The 26,980-nt window shown below is 57.5% G+C and overlaps 2 protein-coding genes across 7 annotated transcripts in view; one reads left to right on the top strand and one right to left on the bottom strand.

The window, feature by feature from the left end:
• The window catches only part of RIC3 (RIC3 acetylcholine receptor chaperone), a 54,326-nt gene extending 51,424 nt beyond the window's left edge, over positions 1 to 2,902 (top strand). For all 4 annotated transcript variants that reach the window (XM_060159750.1, XM_060159749.1, XM_060159751.1 and 1 more), the window contains one exon: positions 2,434 to 2,902. The gene's annotated coding sequence lies outside the window, so the exon portion shown is untranslated. The remainder of the gene's footprint in view (positions 1 to 2,433) is intronic.
• On the bottom strand, positions 21 to 24,599 carry TUB (TUB bipartite transcription factor). Of its 3 annotated transcripts, XM_060159746.1 has the most exons (14): positions 24,460 to 24,599; positions 15,424 to 15,475; positions 14,791 to 14,953; positions 11,417 to 11,560; positions 10,077 to 10,244; positions 9,032 to 9,153; positions 8,394 to 8,591; positions 8,006 to 8,118; positions 7,030 to 7,144; positions 5,417 to 5,515; positions 5,021 to 5,192; positions 3,866 to 4,541; positions 2,913 to 3,763; positions 21 to 495 (listed from the first exon to the last, which is right to left on the bottom strand). In XM_060159746.1, the coding sequence occupies exons 1-12, from the start codon at positions 24,495 to 24,497 to the stop codon at positions 4,408 to 4,410; spliced, it is 1,518 nt and encodes a 505-aa protein (XP_060015729.1). In that variant the 5' UTR covers positions 24,498 to 24,599; the 3' UTR covers positions 21 to 495; positions 2,913 to 3,763; positions 3,866 to 4,407. The 3 variants fall into 3 exon arrangements, with proteins under 3 accessions (XP_060015729.1, XP_060015730.1, XP_060015731.1); XM_060159747.1 differs by lacking the exon at positions 11,417 to 11,560 and having other exon boundaries at positions 2,913 to 4,541; XM_060159748.1 differs by lacking the exons at positions 10,077 to 10,244; positions 11,417 to 11,560 and having other exon boundaries at positions 2,913 to 4,541.
• Between the last annotated feature and the right edge of the window lie 2,381 nt (positions 24,600 to 26,980).

The following is a 26,980-nucleotide window of genomic DNA, read 5'->3' on the forward strand; positions in this document are numbered from 1 at the left end:
GGGAAAAAAGTGCACAGCAGTGTTGAAACAGGTCAAGTTTAATTTGTTGATATATGGTTTGTGGTCTGTACTTAGACAAACACTAAGTTCTACAACATACATAATGTCAACATGGGAAAATACCAACTTTGTCATTGCACATACCAGTAAATAAATACATTTGCTCCGGAATACCAAAGAGTTTATTCAAAAAGTCACTTAATAAAAGCACAGTTTTGCAAGTTTGTCTAAAACTTGATGATTTTGAACAAAAATAAAATGTCTGACCACTCCAAAATAGGAAAAGACAATCTTGTGCAAATAGACATACACATTCTAGGCATTATGAAAACTGGCTAAATGTATGCTCCCAACAAGGGAAGTGTCACCATCCTAAGTCCCCTTAGTCACCAAATGCAGGATTAAAGAGGCCAGAGTCGGGCTTCCCTTTCTAAGCCACTCTGTTACTCTCTAGGAAATTCTGGATCTTGGCCTCATCTCCAGCTCTGCCTGGACCTTGATAGAGAAGGAGAGAGGGACAACAGAAGAGAAGAGGAAAGGGGTGTGACGTCTTTCTTAGGAAAGAAAAAAGGCACGGTGATGAGCTAGAAAGTGATGAGAGCAAGGATCAACTTTCATTCACCCTGAATCCTACTGCAAGCTGTTGACAGTCCAACCTCCTTATTTCGTAGGTGAGAAAACAGACCTAGAGAAATCACGTGGTTTGCTCAAAACCACATGGTTACTAAGTGCAGTAGTGCTTTCTGTAAGACCAACTTGCCTCTCAACTTGGTTGGAATTCAAAACCCAAACCCGTCCCAAATACTTCTGCTGTACCTTTCCCCCCATATCCTGAGATGACAGAAAATTACAAACAGGAGGTATGGCAGGACAGGTGACCACTAAACTCAAACAAGAGCCCATCCTTTGGCCTGTTCCTGGGGCTGCTAAAGTTCTACAAGCCAGGGCCCAGGGCAGTGTAGGGTCCCAACGCCGGGCCCTGAGTGCAGGGGAGTCAGGCCCCACTCAGTGCTGGGCACCAAACTCATTCAGCTATCTGGAAAAATGTGCCCTGAGGGCCACCTGAGGTCACAGGGGCATCTCAGCTGGGGTGAAGAATTGTAGAGAGGGGCAGGCTGGTGTTCCCGCAGGAAGGGAAAGCCAGGGACTCCATCTAGGAGATGGAATTTGTGCTTGCATAGCAAAGCCGTGGACACAGCCAGCCCAGCCTCTCCCCTCACTGTAAGGAAAGCACATCACTGTGGCTTGCTAAATTCAGAACTGCCTCTAAATATATAGTAAATTCATTTAGAAGTAAATGCCCCACCATTTCCAGAGCAAAGAACGATGTCTGCGTCTACAATTTTGTTGCCCTTGTCAGTGAAGGAGGTGGGCCCCAAATGTTGTCTTCTAGCCTGTGATTGTCACACTCCCTGGCTTTTAACACCTGTCCTCAGCATGGGTCTGGACCTTACATGCTCGTTCTGAATTAGTGTCATGATTTTTAAGGCACATTCAACTAGAATAAGTTCAAATTCATCCAAAAGCACACATGCAACACACCAATTTCTTCAGGTAATGCAAAGTGGGAACTGAAGAACTAAACTTTTGGGGATGGTGTCTTCCTAATCAGAACCTTGGGAGAAAGAGTTGGTACTTTCCCAAGTATACTTTCTGATCAAAGAGCACGAAATGACCAAAATCCACCGGTGATCATAACTACATCCTTATTCCTTTCCTATTCATCTGTAGAAATATGATTGTAATAGGAAACCTCAATTGATTGTTCACAGATTGCCCTTTGCCCCAAATACACACAGAGACACACAGACAGACACAGAGCACCTTGGAGCCAGAAGGAAAGAAGAAAAGCCAGAATTGGGGAAGAGTTAAGGAAGTGAACTTCACTGCTCTGTAGAACTGTTTGGGGGTGTGGCCCCAGGAGGAGGGAGTTAGAGCTAGGAGCAGTTACAGAGGAGCTGCCTAAGGTCCCAGCTACCCAACACCCTTAGGGACTGCTCATTCCATCACCAAGTTCCCTGCCCAACCAAGGACCAGCTGGTTAGAGGGTATGAAGGGCAAGAACTCTTCCTGTGGGAGAGGCTGAGCCCAGGTGGCCTCCAGGGGCCCTGGCAGCTTTATGAGTCTTTGGGCCCATGGCTATGAGGCCAGTGGTCAAGGAGAACCAGCATCACCAGGACTGGGGTCTTCAGAACAGACCTCCTTGCGAGGCTGGGGTCTTAAGCAGGTGACTCGAGTACTCTTGCTGGTCACTCAGTGCCCAACAGAGGGTTTTGTTGCTGAGCTACCCTTGTCCATGCCCAGGCTGGGACTCTCAGGCCACATTCCTGACCCTACGAAAACACCTTTCAACCCCCTCCCCTGTGTACTAGAGGAAAAAGCAGGGGACTAGTTTTCCATTGTGCTTCTGATGAATTTTCCACTCTGCCCCAGGATCCCCTCTCTCATGAGGATCCAGAACCAACCTGTTCTAAAAGTCACTGACCCAGAGAAACAGCTTGACTAGACTTTAGAGATCATCTACTTTCCATCATTCTAAATGTCAGCAGGTCTCTCTTTTCAAAGTCAAGAAAGGAAGAGCCAAACTGGGACTATGGACAGGAGGACGGCGCAACAGTATTTCATTGGCAAGTGGACCAGCTCCGGTATAGAAGGTTCTAGTGCCCTAAAGATGGCCCCAAGTCAAGAGCTGTCCAGAAACTAGACCATGTTAACAAAACCTGGATCATTGGAGGGGCCTCTCACAGAGACATATGCCCCAGGTGTGGGCAGATCCCTGCTAGAACAAGAATGTCTTGCTTTAAGCACTCAACGTAGGAAAACCCAGGAAATGAGAGCATACTACTCCCACTGAAGTCAGAACAACTTCACCTCAGAGCCTTGCTAACATGTTTACTTTTTAGAAAACCGACTTCTATGTAGTCTTTCCAAGCACATCTGCTCTGAAGTGGGGAACAACCCTTGCTTGCTTCCCACTGATTTCCGATCTCCATCTGGGTGAGTAGCCTCTGTCAGGGTAAATGACAAATATGCAAGACTTCCCAAGTTGTCAGAGTAGATGGTACCATCCACGGAGGAGGGCGGCGGAGGGAGAGGTCAGGCGCAGCCCTGAACACCCACAACCCACCCGTCACACCTAGGTAGCAAAATGGGCAGCAGCCTTGCTGAGGCCTGCCCTCGGGGAGGAGCCAGGCACAGGCCAGTCACTATCAGACGGACATGCAAAAATCCAGGCAGCTTTCGGCAGGGAACTGCCCAGTTTCCCACTGAACATCCCTAAGTCTCCGGAATCAGGTGCACGGGCATGCGGACTGTGCCCCAGGAAGGTCAGAGAGAGCAGTTTCTTGGGGGATGGTGGGGACAAGGGAGCTGAAACTCCGAACTCTGCCCCTAACCAGCCAGGTGACCCAGGGCAAGTCCTACTTTCTAGATGATCTCTCAGATCTTTTGTGGTTCTGAAACATTTCCTGCTCTCCTTACCCTGTCCCATTCCCAGCTAAGAAGAACCACATACAGTCCCTCAGCAACCACAGCCCAGGCTGACTGCAGTGGGAGCTGAAGCACAGGCGGGAGCTCCAGGCACGCCTACCTGTGTGCAGTCGGGCTGGTGTCCTGGGGTTCATGGGGTTTGTGCAGGGACTGCTCAGCAGGGAGCTCCTGGGGAACAGCCCTGTCCCACGTGCCGCCTGTATGCTGAGCCTGCGTCCTGCAGGCCCCATCCTCTATAAGAGATCTGACCTTGGGGGCTGGCCTCCTGCCGCCTCTGTGCACACAGAGAAATCAAATGAGCTCAAACCCTAGCCACCAGCCAATTCCCACAGCCACAGCCGGGCCCCTGCAACCCTGGCAAGGTCCTGCCACTCACCTTTCCCCATGCCCGTAACTCTTCCCAGGCCCAGCTGAGGCCTTCTGAAGCTGGAGAACTTTGTGTAGTTGTAAGGGCCAGGCTCGGCTCCCCAGCCCTCTGCTCTGTAAAGTAGGTGTGCCCTAACACTTAACACACACACACTCACTGTGCCCCTCACAGTTGGGCTGAGTGCACGGCCGGGCCCCCGCAGCCCTGCACTGTGCTTCCTCTCCCTCTACACCTCTTCCTGCCTCCCCGGCTGAAGAGGCTGCTCAGCTTGGCAAACGTGACTGCAGCAGGATACCAACCCAAGGGTCGGGGGTGGGGGCGTTGATCTTGGGGCGCAGAAAGAATTCACGCTGGTCCCTTCATATCCCCCACTCCTCTGCCTCAGCAGTGGAGGCGCAGGAGCCAGTACCTGGATGGCTGGGCCCAGGAGCCCACTGAGAGCCAAAGGGTCACCTGGCACGAGGCCTATGTACAGGGGGTCGGCAAGGCTGTCTCCGCAGGCAGGCAGCTCCACTCCAGGCTGGGCAACCCCAGAGGGCACGAGGTGGCCTCTACTCGCAGGCCAGCTTGCTGTCGAAGCTGGACAGGGCAATGGCAAAGGCCTGCAGCGCACACAATGGGTAGTTGTAATCCATGGTGAACACGTCCTCTGCTACACGGCCAAACTGCATCACAATGTAGTCCGCTGGAGCCAGGCACAAGTGTGGACAGAGACAGAAGGGCAGAGCAGGGATGGCGGAGATGGGGAAGGACAGACACCCAAATCACAAGAGGGAAGAGAAAGCGAGAAGCAGAGAAGCCAAGAGAATCCCAGAGGTAAAACACAGACCAATTGGGAGAAGTGGCAGGAGAGATGGAACAGGTGGCAGAGGAGAAAGATGCATACAAACACCAGGAGACAGGGAAGAAGAGAGGAAGTCCATTCAAAGGGTGTTCCCACGCCTGAGACTCTGCTGCGTGCACAGAATCTAGGGTCAGGGCTCCAGAGAAGGTTCCTCCAGGGCCTCCCAGTCATTATGGTTAGAAAGTTCTTTACACCTAATCTAAGCCGTATAATCCATGTCCTTAAACTCTGACCTCTACGGGCAGGGCTAGGTGAGCTGAACCCTGAGCTAAGGGCCCCGGGTATCACGTGGACAGTAAAGTCAGGGCAGAAACACTCACGGTCATTGCCGTGGATGATCTGGAAGTTCTTCACGGAGGCCTGAGTGACGCGCCCGTGGAAGTTGAGTACGTAGGACTGCGTGTCATCATTCCAGACAGGCGTCTTGTTCTGCAGCTCAATGATAGTCTCCGTGTTCTTATTTTGCCAGCGTGATAGCAGCGTCTCATGCTCCTGGGAGGGCAGCCTCAGCTGAGCCAGGCCCAGGCCTTGGCACCATGACCCCCCCCAAAGAGGGATCTGCCCCAGGGGTGGGAGTCCTTAGATTTCCCTAGACCTCCAGGGCTTCTCACACTGTGTCTCCTCCACACATACACACCAGCTGGAGTTCTGCCCTTAGACGCTCATGCAGACGCTGGGATAATGGGGAAGGCGGGTGGGATGGGGTAGAGACTCACGTTGCGGGGCCGGATACAGACTCTCTCGTGAACCATGGTCATGCCTGGGACAATCACACTCATCTTCCGCGGCCCCTTGAAACCTAAAACATTTGTTTCCTAGGAAATAGCGACAGAGAACTCAACACTGGCCCTGTGAGGACTCAACTTACCTACTGGAGAGACTGGGGGGAGGGAATAAATTTGAGCTGAGCTAGCTTCCACCACTCACATGTCTAACAGGCATCTCTAAACTTACCATGTCCGGAAGTGCGCTCCTGAATCTCCACTCTGCCCAAATGAGCTGCTCTTACAGTCCTCCTCGCTCCCCTTAAGAGCATCTCAATTCTTCCATCTGCTCAAACTACTTGGAGTCATACTTGACTCCCCCCTCTCCCTCACACCCCACTTCTAATCCATCAGCAAATGCTGTCGGCTCTCCCTTCAAATTATATTCAGAGTTCAACCACTTTTCACCACCACCACCCCTCACCAAGATCACAGTACCGGCCTTTAGCTGGAATCCTTGTTTCCTCACCACCCCCCCGCCCTCCTCCCCGTCATCTGTTCTCCACACAGCGGTGAGTGGTCCTGGTCAGTCAGATCATTTTCCTCTTCAGTTCAGAGTAAAAGCTGGCGGTCTTCCCTCGACCTGCAAGGCCTCACGTCATACGGCCCCATTACCCCCTCTCTTCACCACTCCCCTGCATTCTCTGACCTCCTTGCTATTCCCGCTGCATGCCAGGCATCCAGGATTTTGGCACTCGCTGTGTTCTCCCCGACACCTGCACAGCTGGCTCTCACTTCCTTCTGGCCTTTACCTAAGCACTACCTTGCTGGGGCCCTCCCTGCCATCCTTCCTAAAAGGACATTCATAGGCCTCTTCCCTGCTTTATTTTTTCCTTCTTACCATTTATCAGAACATATTTATTTTGCTTATATGACTGTCTTATAGCTTATCTCCCCACTAAGGGTTCACATCCCATAAGGGTCTGTATTTGTCTCTCTCTTCACTACTATCTCTTCAGAGCCTCCAATAGCACCTGGGGCTCAGTATCTGAAGAGTCAGACTGCCTCCCCAAAGCCGACCAGCAGGTGGCACCACTGAATCATACAAAACAGCTATGCATTCCCAGGCTGATGGTACCAGGTCCTCATTCTGAAATGAGATGGAGAAACCCTTTGTGTTTATATTCATTCCAGTTTGGTCATCTGTGAGCTGTGTGACATTGGCAAGTGACTCAACCTCTGATCCTAGGTTTCCTCATCTATACAATCAAGAAGATAGGATGGAGCTCTTAGGTTGAATATTCAATGAGATGATAATGCAAAGGGCCTTACAGTCCATTCAGGACCTGAACACGGGAGGGAGGACTGGAAGCTTGCACCAACAGGAACCCAGGCCTTCTGCCTCCTCCTTTCCAGGAGGCATCCAGGCTGGGCTTCAGAGAGCCAGGCCTAGTCCCCAGAACTCGCCAAGCAGATGGCCAGCTGTGTCCTGTCCCAGGCAGGGGCCACTCCACTGCGCCTCCGTGTCTGCCCGTAAAGGTAGATGGGATAGGCCACAGACAGGTAGCAAGTCCTGAGTGTCATGTCTAACTTGGAGACCAGAGACCCGGGAGCCCACGACTCACGTAGCATACAGCAGCCAGCTCCTGACGTAAGGTTCCACTTTCCAAAGGAGATGATGCCTTCTGAGGGTTGACTCCATTGTCATAAACGGTGAACTTTGTGCCCATGAGGTTGGACCTGAAGGACAGGCACGATCAGCATAGGGTCATGCACCCTGTGCCCCAAGGCTGTCCTGTGGCGAGCCTGCGAAGCATTCTGGGCCGGGCCAGGAGCGGACCTGGGGGCACAGGCACACTGCGCACGGAGTCCCCGCCTCTGGAGGCGCTTCTTGGACAGAAGGCCTCAACTTGCTCTGAGTTTAATCAAAGAGCATCTCGGTTCAGTTCAGGGAAATCTGAGTTCCACAGAAAGTCTCCCTGGAGGAACAGGAGTGGCTCCCCACACGGGAGGTGAGCCACCAGAGTAGCATCTGACAAGACTGCAGAGGGGACTCAGCGCCCCAAGGAGGGTGGAGATGTTCTACTACTCTGTCCCATTCAGCCTGTGAGCTTTGGTCCAGCCCCATCTCCAGCTTTAGCTCCTGACTGCTAAGCTTGACTTATGCTCCCAAACCGGGCACTCTTCCTCAGCACACCTTCCCTCACCTGAGGCCTAGCTCAGAGCCTTTCCCCCACCCTAAGGCTGCTTTCTCTTCCCTCAAGGGCTCACTCTCAGCCACGCCCCTTGGCACTGACCATGGGGCTAAGGCGGCTCTTCCACGGTGGCCTACGTCGTCACTGACATCCTAGGGTTTGATCCAACCCTCTTTGCGGGCCCGCATCCCCTCTGCCTAGGAGCAGCTTAGGGTAGGGCATGTGAGGCCCATCTTCAGATCGGCTCTAGGCTGGCACAGACCGGGCCTATGGTTGATCTGATAGAAACGACTTTGGGAGAGGATCGACCCCTGGCCTGGATCTCCCTCAGGGACAGGAGATGTCCTCTACAGAGCCTGCCCCTGCCTGCCCCACCCCTGCCGGCCTCCTGGGGGAGTGCTCGTACCGCAGTTTCCCGATGTAGCTGTCCCCTCCTCGAGACAAGTCTGTTGGGTCCACAGAGATGAGGTAATTGGAAGTTTTACTCTTCTTTCTCTTCCTTCCCGCCAGGAGGAACACCTTGGGAGTGGAGCAGGGTCATGTTCCAGGCCCGGCCTCCGGTCCACACACAATCACGGGTGCCACTCACACACCTGCACTCACGAGTGACTCCCTTGCTTCAGCTCTGGAACATACGTGTGTGCACACACACACACACACTGACCAGGCATGGAGGCTTCTGTCTCTTTGGGGGAACTGGCAGGTCAGTGCTGGAGCTGAGGCTAGAAGTCCCATTCCAGCCCCCAGGACTTCAAGCCCACAGGGTGAAAACTGTGTGTCCAAGCCAACCTCACCTTCTTCCCATCCTCACGGTCCAGGTGCAGAAAGTAGGTGGGGTACATGCCCCGGTCCATGCCCTTCTTGTCCCGTGTGATGCGGCACTTGATGGTGATCCCCTGTGGGGCCGGCCTCAGGACGAACTCCTCAAGATCCTGGACCTCAACATCCACCGACGGCTCTGGGGCTGGGGGGCTGGGGGCTGAGGCTGCCTCCTACGGAGGAGAGAGGAGAAGCCTGAGCCCCAGGGACCCTTAACAGCTGAAACTGGTGGTCTGGTATCCAAAGCTGCCCCCAACGTGGTAATGGTGGGAGACAGGGCAGGCCCCCTGGGATGTGGACCCAGCTATCCTGGCCCTGGGACCAGCAGCTAGCTTCCTAGCCCTTCCCTCACCTCAGCAGCCCTGGGGGTGGGGAAGGAGGAAATGGGCAGGTTCTCAGGGGCCATCCTGTCCAACTCCAGCTCCCCCCAGCCCCCAGCCCGGCTGAAGAGACTGGGAGGACAGAAGACCCAGGCCAGAGAAGCTCCTGATAGGCACCTGGGCCCAGCCCCTGGCCCAGAAAAGCCAGCTCCCCGTCACTTCACGCTCGTTCCCCTCCCAGCTGGGTGACACTGCCGTCTGCCCCTCTGCTGAGCAGGAAGCTCCGTACTCACCCTGATGGACTTCCTGCTCGTCGCAGAGCTGGGGCGGGTGTTGCTGTTCAGCTGGGAGGAGCTGGAGCTGTTCTCGTCCTCATCCTCCTCCTCCTCTTCGAAGCTCATGCTGCTGGAGACGCCTGGGCCACAGAGGAGCGGGAAGGGACGAGCGGTCACACAGGCACGCCCGGTCACCGGTTCCCAGGCTCTGAGTCACCCACACGTGCAGAGCTGCATGTACACATGTGCATCCACACACTCCCACACACAACCAGATGCACACAAGGACGCTTTCTCTCTGGTGCGTACGAGAGCTGGGGCTGGTGGCTATCCCCAGGTGCAGTCCCCCTCCCAGCTTCGGCCATCAGACCCTCCCTCTCTAGCGGTCAGGGTGCCCTGTCTCCGTGTAGCAAGTCCTGAGTTGAGCTGACCCCGCACTGGGAGCCTCCACTTCTGGCCTCAGGCCTACAGAGGCCTTGGCTAGCACAGGCCGTGAAATCTCGGGGAAGGCCCGACTCCTTACTCAGCCTGATGCGTGGGGCCCACCAACTCTTCTCCAAAGCCTGCCTGGGCCCCCTGGCTACGTGCTTCTCCACACCTGGGATGCCATCTCCAGCCCTCTCTCCAGGAAGCTGTCCCGTGGTCGGGAAACGATGTGGGCAGCAGGTTTCCTGGGAGGATCTGCCTTGCCTCTCAGCCTCCTGGCCCCGCTCCCCCTAGCTCAGCAGACAGGGGGCACGTTTCGCAAGCAGGAGCTTTTTCAAAGGAACCAAAGGGAAAGGAAACCTGTCCCCAAACCTGGGCCTCCCTGGGGGCAGATGGGGATGGGGAGAGACAGGGCTGGGCTGCGAGCTGGTTGGTTATCTTAGTTCACACTTCCCTTAACTCAGCCTTATCAGGGGCCCCTCCCTGCCCAAGTTTCTCATTGCTCTCCAAGTGTGCCCCACACCAGGGCCTGGGAAGGGCTGGAACAGACACAGGAGAGTCATGCTCCCCAAGAAGGGTGCATCTGAGAACCTGGGGCTGGGCTTGGGGGGCATCACTGGACCCCCACGGGGCTCACCCTTCCTCTGCATCGTGGCACGGACGTTCTGCCCACTGGGCCGTGTGCCCCCACCAGCGGCTGTCTCCCCCTCGTCCCGGGCGTGGTCTGACTGGCCCACAGTCAGGATCCGCATGGGTCCTCGGGCCTCGGACCTGTCTTCTGCCAGTGCTGCTGGCCCGCTGGTGCCTGCAGGCCACGGACACTCCTGAGTCCCATCCAGGGGTGGGGAGGGCGGGGGGAGAGCCTGGATTCTCAGATGTCCAGGAAGAGGGTGAGGGAAGAATGGGGGGACCCTCTGAAAACTTCATTGGCAAAACCGAGTTTTTAAAAAGGAATGACAGCTGTCTGTCAGCCGAGTTTTTAAAAAGGAATGACAGCTGTCTGTCAGCCTCTTAACGATCAGTGAGCTAGGAAGGGGCATGGGCTCCGTTTCTTCTGCCGTTCCCCTACATCTGTGGCCAAGGGTAGGACTGAGATGCCTCACATCCCAGGCAGACAGCTCCAAAACCAACTGCACGGTGGAAAGGACGAGAGGGAGAACAAGGCCGGATCCGACACGGCAAGGCCACCACTCGGCACAGACGCGGCCAGCTCCACATCGTCCAAGCTGATCTCTCTCCCTCACACACGCAGACTCACACACGTCGTAAAAACACACAGGCCCCTCAAAAAAGCCAGGTCGGCATACACTTGCTTTCCCGAATGGAGGGGCTCCCCTCCCCCGTCAACCTTCCTGCCCAAGTTGCCACAGCTTCAGGCAGAAGCAAGGCTCTACCCAGAATGCTGCGGTCAGTCAGCTCCACAAGCCCACGGACCCCAACACACCACTGTCCAGCCACGACCCAGAGGCCCGGAAGCCACTCCGTGTAAAGGCTTGAGGAGGCAGGGTGTCTAGCCAGCAGAGACAGGACTCGGGGCAGGGGCCCCGTAACCGTCCTGGATCTCCAGGGATCTTCTCTGGAGAGGCAGGAGCAGAGGGCACAGACTGGTCTGTGGGGCCCAGAGGGTGGAACTGGGAGTAGGGAAGAGTCGAGGAAGCTGCCCAAGGTGGGGACGGGCTGCCGGGAGACAGTGAGCCCCCCGGAGGGCGTGTCCTGGGCAGGGCGGAGATAGAGGCGCTCAGGCCCCCCGGGTGGGGAGCTGGACTTCGCGTCCCGGCAGCCCGCGAGGCCAGCCCGGTGCCGCAGGAGCGAGGAGGCCTGCGAGCCAGCTGGGACGCGGGGCCCGGAGCGCCACGCAGGGCCCTCGCCAAGGCCTCCCACCCGGTCCCGCACCCCGAAGTCTGGAGGATAAGCCTCCCGCCAACCCCGCAGAGGGGCTGGGCTTCCTGAGGACGCCGGCAGTGAGGGCAAGCCAACCTTTGTGCCTCCCCTTCTTCTCCTTCCCAGAGGCCGCGCCCTGGCCCCCCGCCGCGGCGGCTGCCTTGGTCCTCTTGGCTGAGGCTGGCGCTGTGGGGCGGGCAGCTCCCAGGGGCACACTGGCAAGCGAGTCGGCCTCCTGAACTGCTCAGGAGAGAGCGAGGGACAGAGCGAGCGAGAGAGAGAGAGAGAGAGAGAGAGAGAGAGAGCGCGCGAGAGAGCGAGAGACAGAGCGAGAGCGAGAGAGAGCGAGAGAGAGCGAGAGAGAGCGAGAGAGAGAGAGAGAGAGAGAGAGAGAGAGAGAGCGCACGCGAGAGAGACAGAGAGAGACAGAGCAAGAGCGCGAGAGCGCGAGAGAGCGCGAGAGAGAGCGAGAGAGACAGAGAGAGAGACAGAGAGAGAGAGCAAGAGAGCGAGAGCGAGAGCGAGCGAGAGAGCGAGAGCGAGTGCGAGAGAGAGAGAGAGAGAGAGAGAGAGAGACAGAGAGAGACAGAGACAGAGAGAGAGAGAGACAGAGAGAGAGAGAGCGCGAGAGAGCGAGAGCGAGAGACAGAGCGAGAGACAGAGAGACAGAGAGAGAGAGAGAGACACGGGCGCAAGGTGAGGCCAGAGCTCCAGCACAACACTTCCCAGTTCCCCCACCACTGGCCAAGCCCCGCCAGGGCCTCCACATGCCATCTCTGCCAGGCAGGCCAAGCGGGAAGGAGGCGGCAGCACCCCGGCCCCCACGGGGTGCTAAGTCAACAGCCTGGCCCGCACCACGGCCAACCCAGAAGCAGAGCAGTCTGGGAGGGGGTGGGAGAGCGTCTGGGAGAATGTGGGCCATCGAAATGGTGGGTGAAAGACAGAAAAGCTGCAGCCCCTGGGAGAGACCACAGCGAGGGCCAGCACCCCAGGGAGCTGCACTGGCCGTATGGGATGAGCCCCTGAGGCAGGACAGTAAGGGACAGGAGCCGCACGCCAACAGAGAGGTCTCGGAAGGGCCACTGCTGGGCGTCTCCACGCTCTCCACACTTCAGAACCCCAATCTGCTCAGGGTCCTTGGGTGGTTTCCTAGTGCTCACAAAATGACCACCGACATCCTTCTGCAAGTCTGGCCTTCCCCTTGGTCTAACTGCGCACTCCTCAGCTCCCGGGCACCCCAAGTCCCAGGCACACCAGGCTCTTCCGGTGCCTTGTACGTCCTGGACTCCCTTCCTGCCAGGGGGCCTTGCTCTTGCGGTCTCACCGCCTGAACCGCCCTCATTGCTCCCGCCCACGCTCCCACCAACTCCCATTCATCCCGCAGATTCCAGCTCAGACATCATCTCCTCAGGGAAGCCCTTCTCTGGCCGCTAGCCTGGGAGCAGGCTCTCTGCCATTCACTCACTGGGCCCGGCTTCTTTCTGCAAAGCACACCTATAACAATCTACTTCATTCTCTCTCTCCTCCTAGACCTTAGGGTCCATAAGAGAACAGAGACCACATCCGTTTGTGCTCACCCTGGACCCGCAGCCTCTAATCCAGAGCCTGACACGAATAGACCCTCAATAAACATTTAAGCAATGGGTAAATATACAACATGAATGAGCATGGCCAGTAGGTCAGAAACTCATTACTGGGATAAACTGTCCGTTCTGATTTATGTCAAACTCCCTCATCTTCCTCTGAGAATGATCCCCTTGTATATAACACCAAGAGCCAGCAGAGGGCAGAGCAGGAGGCAGCGGAGGCTACAGGGGGCAGGGCGGGCGGGGCTCCTGGAAACCGGAATCCCAGGTCAGCCAGCTGGGTGAGGGGCCTCCTCAGAGCTGGGGAAGCCGGGGCCGTGGAGAAGACCCAGCCCGGTCTGGAGTGGCAGCGGGGGACAGCGTTCAGCTGAGTGGCTCTGGGAACACACCACGGCTGCTTCAACTTTCAAAGCCCTGAGACACAATTTTCCTCACTTTACAGGGCAGGAAACAGACCCAGAGAAGGTAAGTGACTCGCTCATGGGGACCAGCGAGCAGATGACAAGTGAGCAAGCTGTCTTCTGACTTGGGCCGTTCGCTCTGTCTCAGAGGGGCTGCAGTCTTTCTGCGGGGCTGGCCCTACCCGGCACACAGTCGGTGCTCAAGAAACACCTGCCAAAGTGACCGCACAGCTGTGACCTGCCAGACTCTCTCAAAGCCTCTAGACGTTGGCCCTGGCGCCAACTGGCAGGGCCCGAGGTCCCAGGAGCAGGCTCCCCTCCCACGGGCAGCCTCGGATGGCCAGGTGCCAGGCTCCACTGGATGCAGAACGGCGGGGGCCTTCTCTGCAAGGCACTTCCGCCACCCTTGCGCCGGCACCCACAGACGAAGCACGCGGAGAAGGCTGCCAGGTTAGGGTGGGGCCGGAGGCCAGTTCCATGTGGAGCAGAGCTGGGACTGCCTCCCAGAGACTGACCCTCCCCTGAAGGGCCTCTCAGGTGGAGCACAGACACGCCAGCTGTGGCCCGAGCTGCTGAACTGAAGCACACAGGGGCGTTACTGTGAAGGGGCCCCGAGGTGAGGCAACGACCAGTAAACTGAAGGGGCTGGAGGCAGCACGCCCTGAGGAAGCCGCAGAAGGAGGGTAACACCGTGGCTTCCTCCAGCTGCAAAAGCCAGATGCCTGCAACCTTCTTAGAGTCACTGGCTGATGGAGAAGCCCCCGTGGTTGCCGGCACCAGCAGGGGGCAGCGGGGACTGAGTCTGAGTCCTCCTTTCAGGCTCAGAGAGACCAACCCTCCGCTCAGCGCAGGGTCCAGAGCAGGAAGGAGGGTGCCGAGCACTGGGATGCAGTGGAGCCACCCGGTCCCCGGGCCCAGGATGAGCTGCCGCGAGTCCCCTGGCAAGAACCAGAGTGTACAAACACAGACGGGGGCTGCAGGCTGCTGGCTAGCACGGCTCTGTGCCCGCACCCGCAGGCCAGAAGCCAGGACACTGAGAGTGTGGGGAGGCCAGGGCGGGGAGGCCACAGGTGTCTGCCATAAGAGGCACTGGGCAGGCGGGAAGCTGAGATGGATTCCTCTCAGGAGGCAGCATGCTGGCGGGGAGCAGACTGTTCTGCTCCTGGGAGCTGCCTCCTGCTCTCAGGGAAATGTTTCAGATCAGAAACCTGGACTTTGGAACTCCAGGGTCCATAAAGCTGGACCTTCTGGCCCCGGCACCGGACTCAGCAGCCCAAGGCTCCAGGTCCCAGCCTCCCTCCACCTGCCCCACTCAGCTGCCCACCTGGGCCGGGAGTCATACTCGGCCTGGGCACCCCTGACAGGATGAGCCCCCCGCCTACTCAGGGCAGCAGGAAGTCCCGGACGGGCTCCCCAAAGCAGTGCTGGGATCTAAAGCTGCAGCGCAGGGGCCTCCCCAGGCTGTCCCAAGGGTGGGATTTACCTTGGTAGCTGGCACTGCCGCTGCTGCTGAGGTAGGACTCCACCAGGGGGGCCTGCTCCTCCGACTGCCGGGCCCGCCGGCTCCGGGGCCGCCCGTCGGCATTGGCCTGCACCATCAGGGGCTCCTGGCGCTTCTTCTTTTGCTTCTGCTCCAGCAGGGCCCGCTACAGAGGCAGCGGACAAGCACAGGGGTCAGCGGGCCCTGAGAGGGCAGACCGCCTCGCCCAAGGGAAGGTGCCCAGCCTGGGACCGGAGAGGACCTGCTCGCTCGGCTCGGTTCCAGAGGTCACAGTGCGGTCCACAGCCCACCCTGGCCTCATGTCCTTGGTGCCCCAAGACGTGGGGTCCAGCGGAAGCTGGCAAGTGTCAGCCCAGGCAGCTGCCCTGGCAGGATCACGGCACAGACGTCCAACTGCGGTCACCCAAGCTGCCCGCCGGCAGAAGCCCCAGATGCCAGGGCAGTGCTAATGCCGAGCTGGTAAAGGAGAGAGCTTGCCTCTCTTCTCCTGGGAGGGGCCCCTCTCCCCACCAGACAGGGTCACCCCAGGAAGGAGGACAGCCCTCCCCCCGGCCCAGACTCTGGCCGGGATAGCCAGCGCTGACCACCCTTCCGCCCGGCTCCAGCCTCACTCACCTGCCGATCGAGCTTCTGCTGCCGCAGGTTGCTGCCCTCATCATCTAAGACACTGCGGACGGAGAGACGAGTATTCAGGGCCTGCCCACAAGGAGCCAGGACAGCCCAGAGGCCAGCCCCAGCCATGTCTGCTCTCTTTAAACCCCTCCCGTCATGGCTGCTGGGCATGGGAGGGGGAGAAAGGGTGAAGCTACTATCTGGGAACCAGCTTGAGACATGAAGCCATGAGCCATCTTTCTGCCACTTTGGGGACTTATCTCCTGCTGGGATGCCTGCTCCCCAAGGACTTCCCAGTCCGCCCTGCCCCAGTAAATACAGAGGAGACATTCCCCTTGGGTCCATGAGAAGGGCCAGGCCTGACTGAGATCCAGAGGCATCAGGCACAAGCCAGGCCCGAGGCTGGGCTTCAGACCCAAGGGCCTGTCCCTCCAGCTCCATCTTTCCGTCCTTTCTGGTGGAGGTTGGGTCTTCTGAAGCAGACTCTCTCCCCACCCGTTTAAGGCAAACTCCTGGCTCTCCAGGTGGTAAAGTGGAAATGCTGACACTGCCCACCCCCCCCAGCCCCCCCCACTTAAAGAGGACTGAAGGTCCCCTCATTTGGGAGAGTGAAACTATGACACCAACCAGTCCCTCGGGAAATGGCTAGGGCTAGGTGCAGATGTGCGCAGGGCAGACACAGCACAACAATGCACAGCCCGTCAACCGGCCACCAGGCCCTTTCCCTGGCCACAGACACAGCGTGGGCGGCTGCAGGGCATCAAATCCTTGAGTCCCTACCTACGGTGTTGGGACGGGCAGCATCATCTCGCACAGACCAGCTCTGCTGCCAAGTGAGGCAGAACACAAGTAGGGATCCCCAACCACTTAACTTTGTTTCTAGTCTAAGACACATGCATGAGACCTAGGCCCAAACCTATAAAGCCAAGGTCAGGACAGCTGCGTGGGGTGGGGTTGGAGCCTGAGGATCTGAGCTCTGGGAACTCCAGGCTGCCCTGGCCCAGTTATTCCAGAGCCTGACCCTGAATCAGACCTTGTGGGGATGCCTGCACAGGTATGTCCAAGTGTGTTGGGTTTGTGTGTGAGGCTGCAGGAATATCTCATGCGTGTGCACTGGGAGATGTCCAAATGTGTGAGGGCATCTACATGTGTAAGCATATACCTGAACATAAATGCATGCAGACACCCGTTTAAGAGGTGGGTGTGCTTGTGTGTAGCTGAGTACAGTACACACGTAAGGGGGAAAGATGAGGTCACATCACCCTGAAGACAAGGTGAAGCATTTCCACCTACTTCTGACAGCAGTAGCCCTTTCCAACTGGAACAATCGACCTGAAACGTTGTCTCAGCTCAGGCAAACTACTTGTGCTGCGGAAGCCAGCCAAAGGGTGGCAGCAAGTCCATGGATTGCAGACAGCCCACCTCCCACCTCTGGCTTCACCTCCCTGGCCACAACCTGTGAAGACTGCATATTTTGAACTAGCAGCTGTCCGACCTACTTGCCATCAGGGAAGGACTTTCCTGATGCCCATGGGCTGCTCTACACGCAAGAGGAGCCCCAGCTGTGATCTGGGGCCCTGCACAGAACAGCCTCATTCACCAAACCCTCAGCTGCCAGAGCACAGGAGAACACACTACTCAACAGACACGCTTCTAGTCAAGGCCTCAGTCTACCTAAAGTAGCCCCCCTGCCTAAGAGCGCACAGCTGCACATGGCCTCCCTGAGGGCAATGCCAGGCCCAGAGGACAGGAATAGCTCTGAAAAACCCCAGCTGGCTGGGGTGGTGAGTATCCCATCACAGAAGGCCGCACTACAGGCTGGAGGGGGGCACCAGGGTGAGCAGGGTGCCTGGGAGCCCTGTCAGGTAGCCTCTGGGACCTGAGGCTGACTAGAGAACGCAAGGGCGAAACGTCTTCAAAGGGTGAGCGTGCAACACCACTGTCCGCTGTGGTCTGTGGCTTCCAGGATATGGGTGACAACTACAGTCTGGCTCTGTGTGCCACCTGGCCGAGAGGAGCAACGGGGCCTGAAATCCAACTGCGCCCTGCTTGCCTAGCTCTGTGCCTGGCCCACACAGGGAGGCCTGCCAGCTCAGGCCTGTCCTGGTGGTTGGGCCACAGGAGGCCATGTCACCCCCCACAAGGCAGTGCTGGCTCCTCCCCTTCCTGCCAGCAGGAGAGGCCATTCCCTGGCTCACCGGGATGACGCGAGCCACTGCGCTCTCACAGGACAGGCCCGGGGGCAGTCCCCTGGGTCGTCCCCAGCCCTGGGCTTGGCTGAGCAGGACACAGACGATTATTCCCACAGTGCTGACACCATGAAAGGCGCTGACCCCTAACATGGAGGGGCGACATCCCGCTGAGAGGTAAGCTCGCGTTAGCAATGCCCCCTCCAAACTGCCGGTCACGGTGGCTGCTCGACTCAGCCATGAGGGGAGGACGTCTTCCTACCACAGGCCACTGTCCCACTCCCATGGAGTTTCCACGCAGTTCCACGAAAGCATCACTTCCTCTTCCTCTGTCCCCACCCCATTCCCTGACAGGGGAGAATGACAAAGAGCCTTAGGCTTTAGTAACACTGGTCAGCAGGTACGGTTATAGGTAGGATGGACTTAGTCACTGGCCTTCAAAGAAAGACGGATGAACACAAGGGTGAGGCTTCTGAAGAGATTCCAAAAACTCAAGACACCCCAGAAGCGCCTGGAGAGCCACCCACCTCCTCTTCCCTCACCACCAGGCGCGCTGCAGGAGTGGACGATGCAAGGCTGGGAGAAGCCACACGTGCTCGGTGAATAAGGACACGCCTGGCTGAGCAAGACCCATCCAGGAGGGCCGGCGATCCAGCCGAATAAGAAGGCGCCGAGAGCAGGCAGCGCCACGCGCAGGACAGCACGGCGTTTCCAGGAGAGCCGCAGAGGCACCAGGTGGACCACGAGAGCCGCAGAGGCACCAGGTGGACCACATCACCCAGCAGAGGCAAGCCTGTACCGGGTGGCGTTTCTGCCTGACAACAACGTATCCGGAGCACACTTCATCTGTCCCTGGTGAAGGACAGAGACTCCCCTGCACACAGCTGAACAATGACAATAATGACGGCGTCTCCAGGGACAGCAGAACGGAAGCTCCTCTCTCCTCCGCAGCAGGCCCAGGCCCCCTCCCCTCCCCGTCCACCAGATGTCCCTGCCTTCCCATCTCCTGTGACGGAATCTCTCCTAGGCATCTTCCTTCCTCAGGACACACCCAGGCCTGCCTCTTTCTGACGGCACTGTTCTAGACAGCACTAAACGATAACCCTGAGAGCAGACGGTAATGGCTTTTTAATGACTCAGGCTCCTATAATGGAACCACTGCCCAGCCCAGGCTGCCAGCTGCAGCCCCGCCAGGAGACTCAGACAGGAGACAGGGCACTGATGGATGGGTCTTCCAGCTGACCCTGGCGGCTCCTTCACGACGGTCACCTCTTGCTGAGGGGCGGACCAGGGAGGCCCAGGGAAACACCGGTCACTGGCTCATGAAGGCCAGAGAAACCTGGTCTGCTGTGTCCACCCGTCCACTTGCTCTGCCCAAGGCCAACCAAGTGGCCCCCTCACCTCCCAGGAGACAGCCCCTCCACATCCCCTTGCTGCTTCTGAGGCGCCAGACAGGTATCCAAAGAGGGAACCGTGTGTGACAACAGAAGAGTCAGGGACATTTCCCCCACGGCTGGAACAGCCAGACTTGGCCAACACAGTTAGGAAGTGGGTGCCCCCTCTCTTAGACCCCACCTCCATGCTGCAGCTCATCCACCAGAGCTGACCAGAGGCCTGGCGGCCAGGCCAACCTCAGGGCAGACCCACTCTCCATACCCACTCCCCGCCCTCTGCCCTCCTTCCTTCCCCTCAGTCACACTGGAACCTGCCCCTGCTGGATTCAGGCAATCAGGGAAGTGGGCTGCCAGGGGAGGAAAGACCACCCAATGTGCCTGGCTGCAAACTCTGTGGCGCATGCCAGACCCCACCCGCCCACCTAGCATGTCTAGATCTGCTGCGAGTGGCTAACTGGAACATCGCGGGAAAGACACACAGTGGGGCAGCTCCAGAAGGGAGACGACCACGCTGCTCGCAAGAGTTCCAGCCTCACAAGATGAGGCGTCTCCATTCCAGCCACTGGCTCCCAAACTCACCAGATGAATCCAAACTGCTGGGGGCACTCAGCCTCACCTGATAATTCAGACCTGCTGGGGAAGATGCCCCAGAATGAATCCTCCACCTTACACTTCCTTTTTTAAAGCAAGTGACTCAGGTAATTCTACTGCTCAGCCATGCAGACAGAGACCAGGAGCCAGAGCTGGGGATCTCTGAAGAACAAAAAAGAAACTGAGGAGCTGCCCTAAGGCTGGAAGCATGCAAACACAGCCTTCTGTTCAGATGGGGGAAGAAATTACAGTGTGCAGATCAGTGTGGCCCCAGGTAAGACCGTGTGGAAGGGGTCGACTGAACAGCTAGAAGGGACGTGACCATTAGGGTCAGGCCAAGTGTGCAAGTCAGGGCACACGTCCATGGACCTATCAGAAAAGACAGGAGGACAGTACAGCCAGGCTTCCGCGTGGAGCTGGAGGGACCGGCAGCGATACCATGCGGGGGAGACAAAGCCACGTAAGCGGTGTGCCAGGCCAGTCAGACGGACAAAGGTTCTGGCAACAGTGCGTCACGCCATCATCAAAGGAGGTTTCTAGCATCATGCTTCTCTTGGTTAACGAGTTTATCGATGACCTGACACAAGGCAGCCCCCTCAGCAGACTTACAGGTGACACAAAGTAGAAGAGATACTAACTGTTCACTAAGAGAGTAGGAACTCAGAAGACCCTGGAAACCTAACAGGAAGTGGCCAAGCCTTACAGGTGGGCCCCCAAACCCAGGTCTTCGCACGCAGGCAGAATGGAGGAGACAGGGCTTGACAAGCAGCCCGATGAAAGACTTTGCGGTTTTGTTTACAGAGGCCTTGAGGTGACTGATCAGTATCAAAGCCATCCCACAGGGGTACCGAGGCCTGGAGGACAGCGACAGGAGCAGGGGTCCAGAGAGAGGGAGTAAAGGCCTCACTCTGCTCGGTGCTGGACAGGCCACACCCAGGCCCCCGCCGGCGGCTCCAGGATCCGCGCTGGAGGAGGGCAGAGACCAATCTGAGGGCATCACAGGATCCCTGCTCCCTGAATCATCTGCCAACCTTGTGCGTCCTCCTTCCACCCCAGGCAGCAGCAGGAAGCCTTCCCAAAGACGCTCAGGGTGGGAGAGGAGACAGACTCCCTGCGGAACTGGGAGCGGAGATTCTGCTCTTCCTTCCCGTTGCCAGAAGTGAAGCAGTGGGCCAGAGTCTGGGCACCTCTGAGGCTCCGCCCAGAGGGAGAACTGAGAGTCAGAGTCTTGTTTAATAAGTAGTCATTCCATTCCCCGGTAAGCAGAGTGAGAGGAGGGGGATCCAGGAGGATCTTAACGAGGACCAAGAGGATGGGAAACCCAGAGACGGGCTTAGGCTCACCACCGCAAGGGAGGATTTTCTAACGTTCTCGTCCACCTGAATGGAGGCTGTTCGCACGGATGCTACACAGGGAGCATTCACACAGAGGACGGAACAGCCTGTGAGGGCCACTCCTGCCTGAGGTTCTCATTCTCTGACCTAGAGCTGTGCTTTTCCAGCAGCACTCAGAAAGCCCCATTGTGAGGGGAGAGTACTGCAGCCCTTAGGTGTGCTGAGGACACAGGTATGGCACCAGGAAAGCCAGGAAGTCCTAAAATCCACCTGGGGATGCCACTTTGATTCAAAGTAGTGGGCATCACATCCATGCTGGGTCATGCCAGGCAAACAGGCTGCTCTCCAGATGCAGTTCCTGGTCTCCAGTTCACGGCCCAGTGAGGGAGAGAGCGGGCAACGGCCGCAGGACTGTGCAGACAGAGCACTGAGGACAGGGCTGGCCATCACTCCCACACTCCAATACACCTGTGGGCAGCAGGCTTTCCTGACTCTCAGCGCTCCACCTACAACCCATAAAAAGCTGTAAAATCATGAAGCAGGGACAGTTAATGCTCCTCAAGAACACAGGTGAAGACAGAATGGCAGAAATAGAAATCAGCAGTAGTAACAATAGAAAAAAAGGCAAAAAGCTATTCCAACTGCTACACTTTATCAACTAAATGGCTCGCTTCTAAGTCAGAATGTGAGATTAATCTGTGATCATTATAAACTGAGTCACAATTACCCTTAAGATGATTATCACCAGCTGTCACTGCTTCAAAGAAAAGGAGCTGGGCCCAGGGGACGCAGGTGCAACCACCACAGAGAGAACAGAGCCCTCACCAGGAGAGCTAACGAGATATCGACCGACCTGTGGTCCCCAAGCCAAATGACACATTCCGGTCTGACATGAGGGAAACCCCACACGAAAACACATGCACACGTACCCATCCCCCTCATCTGCAAGTGCACTGCCTTGCCGCCTTCCGTCCCACTTTTCTCTGTAATCAGGCAGGCATGTGGCTTTGACTGCAATCAGCAGCCCTGCTAGTGCAAAAGGCCATTTGCATCTCCTCTCAGCCGGATCTCCCCATTCTGGAAGTCTACACCCAAGTCCAGCGCTTTCCCAGGCACAGTACAGGCTCAGAAAGGCCCCAGCAAGGCAGGAGAGAGTCTGGCAACTTCTGACTACAGCCCGCCCCCAGCTAGACACCTACCCTCCCTGCCACAGAGCAAGAAGGCAGGGTGGCAGAGCACTGGGACAGTGCCCAGGGCAGGGCCACAAGGGTGCCAAAGCTGCTCCCTGGGGCTGGGCTTCGGGGCGGCAGGATTCTGTGCTCCAGATGGAGTGTGTGGGCTCAAGAAAGGAATGAGGGGATGGCATTGCTGGGCCTAGGCTGGGGCAAGTGCCAATTCACTCTCTGCAGGATGCCAGTGCCTGGGCACTCGCCGCCGGAGGACAGAGCCCTTTTCCAGCGACGACCCGACCTCCCTAGGGCCCTCTTTCCCAGAGGCAGGCTTACGCCTCCCCAGTTTGAGGCAGACTTTCTCTAAGACCTGTGTACTCACTCTACAAGTTGCTTTGGTCCTTGGCTCCTGGGAGAGGCTTCCTTGAACCACGATCCGGCCTGGCCCCCAGCTTGCCATGATCTAAACACGCCGTCATATCCCAGCCCCATGTGCTGCCCCTGTCCTCCCTGCCTCCTGAGTTAGTCTGTGGCCAGCACCCTGCCATCAGCACCCCCGCTGTTCAGGTACTTCCCCAGCACTAGAGGCCTCTGAGCCCACAGGCACTGTCCAGGCACCTCTGCTGGGTGATTAGAAAAGGTTAATGATACTCTTTGTGGCGGCACTGTCTTCTGGAAGGGCCTTAGCCCACATGTTGTCAAGAAGGCCAGGATGCTCCGGAAACGACTTGTGCCCCCAGCCGGGATGCCCTGTGCAGGGTGACAGCCCTCCTAAGTCAGCACAGCCCCGGTCCCCTGATGGGAGAATCTCCTGGTCTATGCGAGACTCTGAGGTGTGACTGTATACGTCTACCGGAAACCCTGGGTTGACCCGTGTGTGTGCACACATGTGTGTGTGTTGGTGGGAGGGGCACCCACAAATTCTAACTTGGGAAGCCCTGAAGCCCCCAAAGGTGCTGAGATTAGAGACAACAATTCTCAAGAGAAACTCTGAATCCCCAGGCCAGTGACAGGCGCTTCTTTGTAGAAGGATCTGCTCTTAACAAGCCTCAGGCAGTTTCAGCTGGTTTCCATTTTGGATGCTGTCTGGACAGACTCATAGAAGAGCTCTGTCAGAATTACTTTCTATCAGTGACTGGAATCAGTTCCCTTTGAGGGTAGGCTGTGATACAAGGCAGGTCTGGAGAGTCTGTGCCTACCAGCCACAAGCATGTGCACCTGGGCCAGCAAGAACATAGTGGACCTTAGCAGTGGGCACCCCTTTCACACACATGCCTCTCAGGGGAGGCCTGGAGATAGCCCCGTAGCCCATGGCAACCAAGGAGCCAATGGGTGGCCAAGGATCTGGTGCTGCCATGGCAATGAGCTCTTTTCCAGTGGTAATGAAGAGAATGGAGTAGAGTGGATGCAGAAAGGCCTGCACCTGTGCAAGCCCCAGGGACCCCTCCCCCACCCCGACCTCCACACAGGCAGGAAAGCCCAGCTGTCCTTGGGGCAGACCACAGCATCAGGGAACACAGGGTGGCCATGCTTCCCTGAGTGTGCCTGGGTTCCTAGGTGCTCTTGTGCACGTGAAGGCAGTTCTCACATATTGTGAGTTGGTGTGTGTCCAGGTGTAAACCAGTTAGCAAGTGGATTTCTGACTCTCTGAAAGATATGAGTAGTCTTGTGTGTGGGTAGTGGGAGGCAGGTATTCCCAATATAGGATGTGTATGTGCACGGATAGGCAGGAGTACACCTGTGTGAGCCCGAGAATCTGTGTGTGTGTGTGTTTGTGTAGCAATACATGGTGCTTGTATATAAAAGCAGTCTGTGCTTTAGGTTCGGAATGACTGTCTCCAGGAATTCATGCCCTGAGTGTGTGAACTGACCAGCAGGAGAGTTTTCGTCCTGTAGATGCATGCCTGCAGATGTATGGGTGTGTGTACGCCGCTATACTGGCGTAAGACCGGTGTGCTAGGCCTAGGAGGGGGCTCAGCACCGTTCACTCCCTCCCCAGGCGGCCACATGGCACTGACTGCCCCAAGGCCCACACAGGCCCAGAGCACTGGCCTCTTCCAGCAACCCCGGCGGATAAGTGGGGGAGCGGAGCACGCTAGTTCAGTCCACTGGGGCCCCCAAAGTTGGGACAGGAAGGCCCAGAGCCTCCAACCCGCGCCCCCGGGGCTGGGCCAGATGAAGAGGGTACAGCTGCCCTGCGCCCCAGTCCAGTGTCCCCAGCCAGCCCTGCGCTCCGAGTTCGGGGTGGTGGGCACCTTGGCCCGGCACCCCCGACCCTGCCCCAAGCCCTCAGCGTTGGAGGGTGGTGGGCCAGGCCCGAGCCCCCGAGTCGAAGAGAAGGTGGGGGCCGGCGCCCGCGTACCTGTAGGGAATCCAGTCGGAATGCGGCTTGGAAGTCATGTCTCTCGGGCGCGGGGTGGCAGCTGCGGCTCCGGAGGCCGGGGCCAGCGGGGGCCGGCGCGGGGGCCCTGCTCAGCTCCCGGGCCGCCCAGGGCCGCATCCTCCCGGGCCGGAGCGCTGGGCCCCGCCGAGGCCCGCGCTGCACGCCAGGGCCCCGGCCGCGGGCTCGGCGAGCGACTGCCTGCGCGGCGCGATAGGCGAAGCGGCGGAGTGCGCGGGGCCGCCGCCGCCGCCGCGGGCGGGCGGGCGGGCGTGCGCGCGCGTGGAGGCGGGAGAGGCCGTTCGCACCGCCCGGCGCCGCCAGAGGGGCTGGGTTCCGCGCCCAGCGCCCGAGCTCTGCTTGGTAGCAGCGGCGGCCCGCCCCCTCCTCCCTCGCCCCGCCCCCGGCGGAGACCCCACCCCCAGACCGGCTTCGGCGTCCCAAACGCCCCCATCCCCCTCACCGAAAGCCCGGGTCCCCAGGCTCCGCACACGTGACGGCGCCTGAGCCCACTTTGGGTGAACAGGTGCTGTCACTGGGCGGGTCTCCGACCTCAAGCCTCACTTTCTCCTTCTGTGGAACGGGGATAATTCTAACACCTGCCTACCTGGCCTACCTATCTCCACTAAGGGATGGGAAACCTATGCTCAAATGGAGGGGGAGGGGAGAAGTAGGGGGTGGGATCCAGTTGTATAGGAAGGGAATGATGCCAAAAAGGACCGAAAGAGGTCCTGGGGAACGTTCAGGTCCGAAGCCTGGAGGCTGAGCTTCCCCCCTCCATGCCGCCTCCAGTTCTCACATGCCGCCCGGGGGACCTTCTTTCTTTGGTTTTAGTAAAGGAGTTGTTTCCTCATTGCGGAGGAGTGCTTCCCCTCGAAGCAGTCAAGGCAAGGATACATGTACCGTCTATTGCATCCCCAGCCGTTGTAAATTTATATTACTTAATCTCCACAGGAGCCTTGAGAGGCAAGTAGTTGTTCCTGTTTCCCAGAGAATAAAGCCTCAGGAAGGCCAAGATGCCCAAGGACATAAAGCTTGGCCGCCATGGAGCTGAAAAGGAACCAGGGTCTCTGTCCTCCAAAGCCCTTTCTAAGGGCCACACTTAAACGGAGGCAAAAACCTCTCAACAAAGATAATCTTAAAGTCTCTGAGCACTGAGGAGGTCCTGGCTGTGACGAGCACCAACTTTAAAGCAAACTGTGGAAATGTTGAGGTGAAGGATAGCAAGTCCACAGCAGGGCTGGCAGAAGCAGGGAGAAGAGACCAGGTGATCTTGGAGGGGTCTGCTGAGGGGCACCGTCTCCACACTGCAGGTGGGTGTCCTCCTGTGTACCCTGGATTCAGCAGTGCCATCCCCCAACCATGGCAGAAGAGTGTCCATGTGGGATCCTTTGACTGCCTGACTGGTGGGGAGAGAGTGTAAGGACAGCCAAATGGGCTGAGGGAGGGCCCCATCCTACTGCCCTGGGTCCACAGCCGGGACTCCCCACCCCAGGACTTTGCCAGCCTTGCAGCCTGACACATTTGCTATAAAAACAATAACTAGGACATTTGGAGCATTTGCTGAGCATCAGGTGCTAGCTATATACTGTAACTCGTAATCCTCAGAACCACCCTAGGAGGTAGGTGCTATTATCATACCCATTTTATAGCAGAAGAAACTAAGGCACAGAGAAGGCAAAGATCTTGCCCAAAGTCACACAGCTGGTCAATGGTGAAGCCAGGATTCACACACAGCCCTTGTCCTTAGCTTCCTCCTGCCTATCACAGTTCTTGCAGTGCACATGCATGCACGCACCCACACCCAGCCTCCCTCTTCAGGCTTCTGGAGTGGACAGGTCATATCCATCTCCAACTGGCACAGCACTGACGCTTGCCAAAGGCTGTGACCTCTGATTATTTATCAATCTCCAAGAGCTATCACTGTCAATGGGGACAGAGGGCAGACAAAAAAATTCACCCCAGAGCAGGGTGCAGGGGGCAAAAAGTAGGGCTGTTTCCTTGCCTGCTGGGATACGTGGCCTGGGCCTCCGTTTTCACCCCTGTCGGGCTCCCAGGAAGGGCAGCAGAAAGGGACTGGTCCCTGCCTTGGAGAACAAGGTAGCATAGCAAACCACTATCTGAGGGCCTCTGTCTGTCAGGACCTATGGACAGAACCCTGCATGGAAGCAAGAGGTCAGCCCCACCCTCCAGGCCATCAGCAGCTACCACTTCAGAGATGAACTTAGACGACTTCCTCTTCAAGAACCCAAGGCTGCTTCTCCCCTTGATTCCCAAATTATCTGACACCTTAAAGCAATCAGAATCAAGTTGGAAGGTCTCGGGAGCCTGGAGTAATTGAATCTATTAAATAGACACTTTAAGTTCTGTCCTAAGGGAGCAAAATCTGGAGTCAGAGTGAGGTGCAGAAATAAGACGGCTCTCCATGTCTCTTCCTGCCAAGGCTGTGTGTGCACGTGGGATATGGGGGAGCCAGTGGGGCTGTGTGCCGTGTATGTGTGTG

Source organism: Lagenorhynchus albirostris, chromosome 9, assembly GCF_949774975.1.
Source record: "Lagenorhynchus albirostris chromosome 9, mLagAlb1.1, whole genome shotgun sequence".
NCBI classification, from domain to species: Eukaryota; Metazoa; Chordata; class Mammalia; order Artiodactyla; family Delphinidae; genus Lagenorhynchus; species Lagenorhynchus albirostris.

Coding starts and splice junctions, on each gene's coding strand:
- TUB (XM_060159746.1), bottom strand. CDS start 24,497: ATGACTTCCAAGCCGCATTCCGACTGGATTCCCTACAG. Junction 9,154..10,076: donor TGCCACGATGCAGAGGAAGG/GTGAGCCCCGTG, acceptor TCTGTGGCCCAG/GCGTCTCCAGCAGCATGAGC. Junction 8,592..9,031: donor CGAGCAGGAAGTCCATCAGG/GTGAGTACGGAG, acceptor TCTCCTCCGTAG/GAGGCAGCCTCAGCCCCCAG.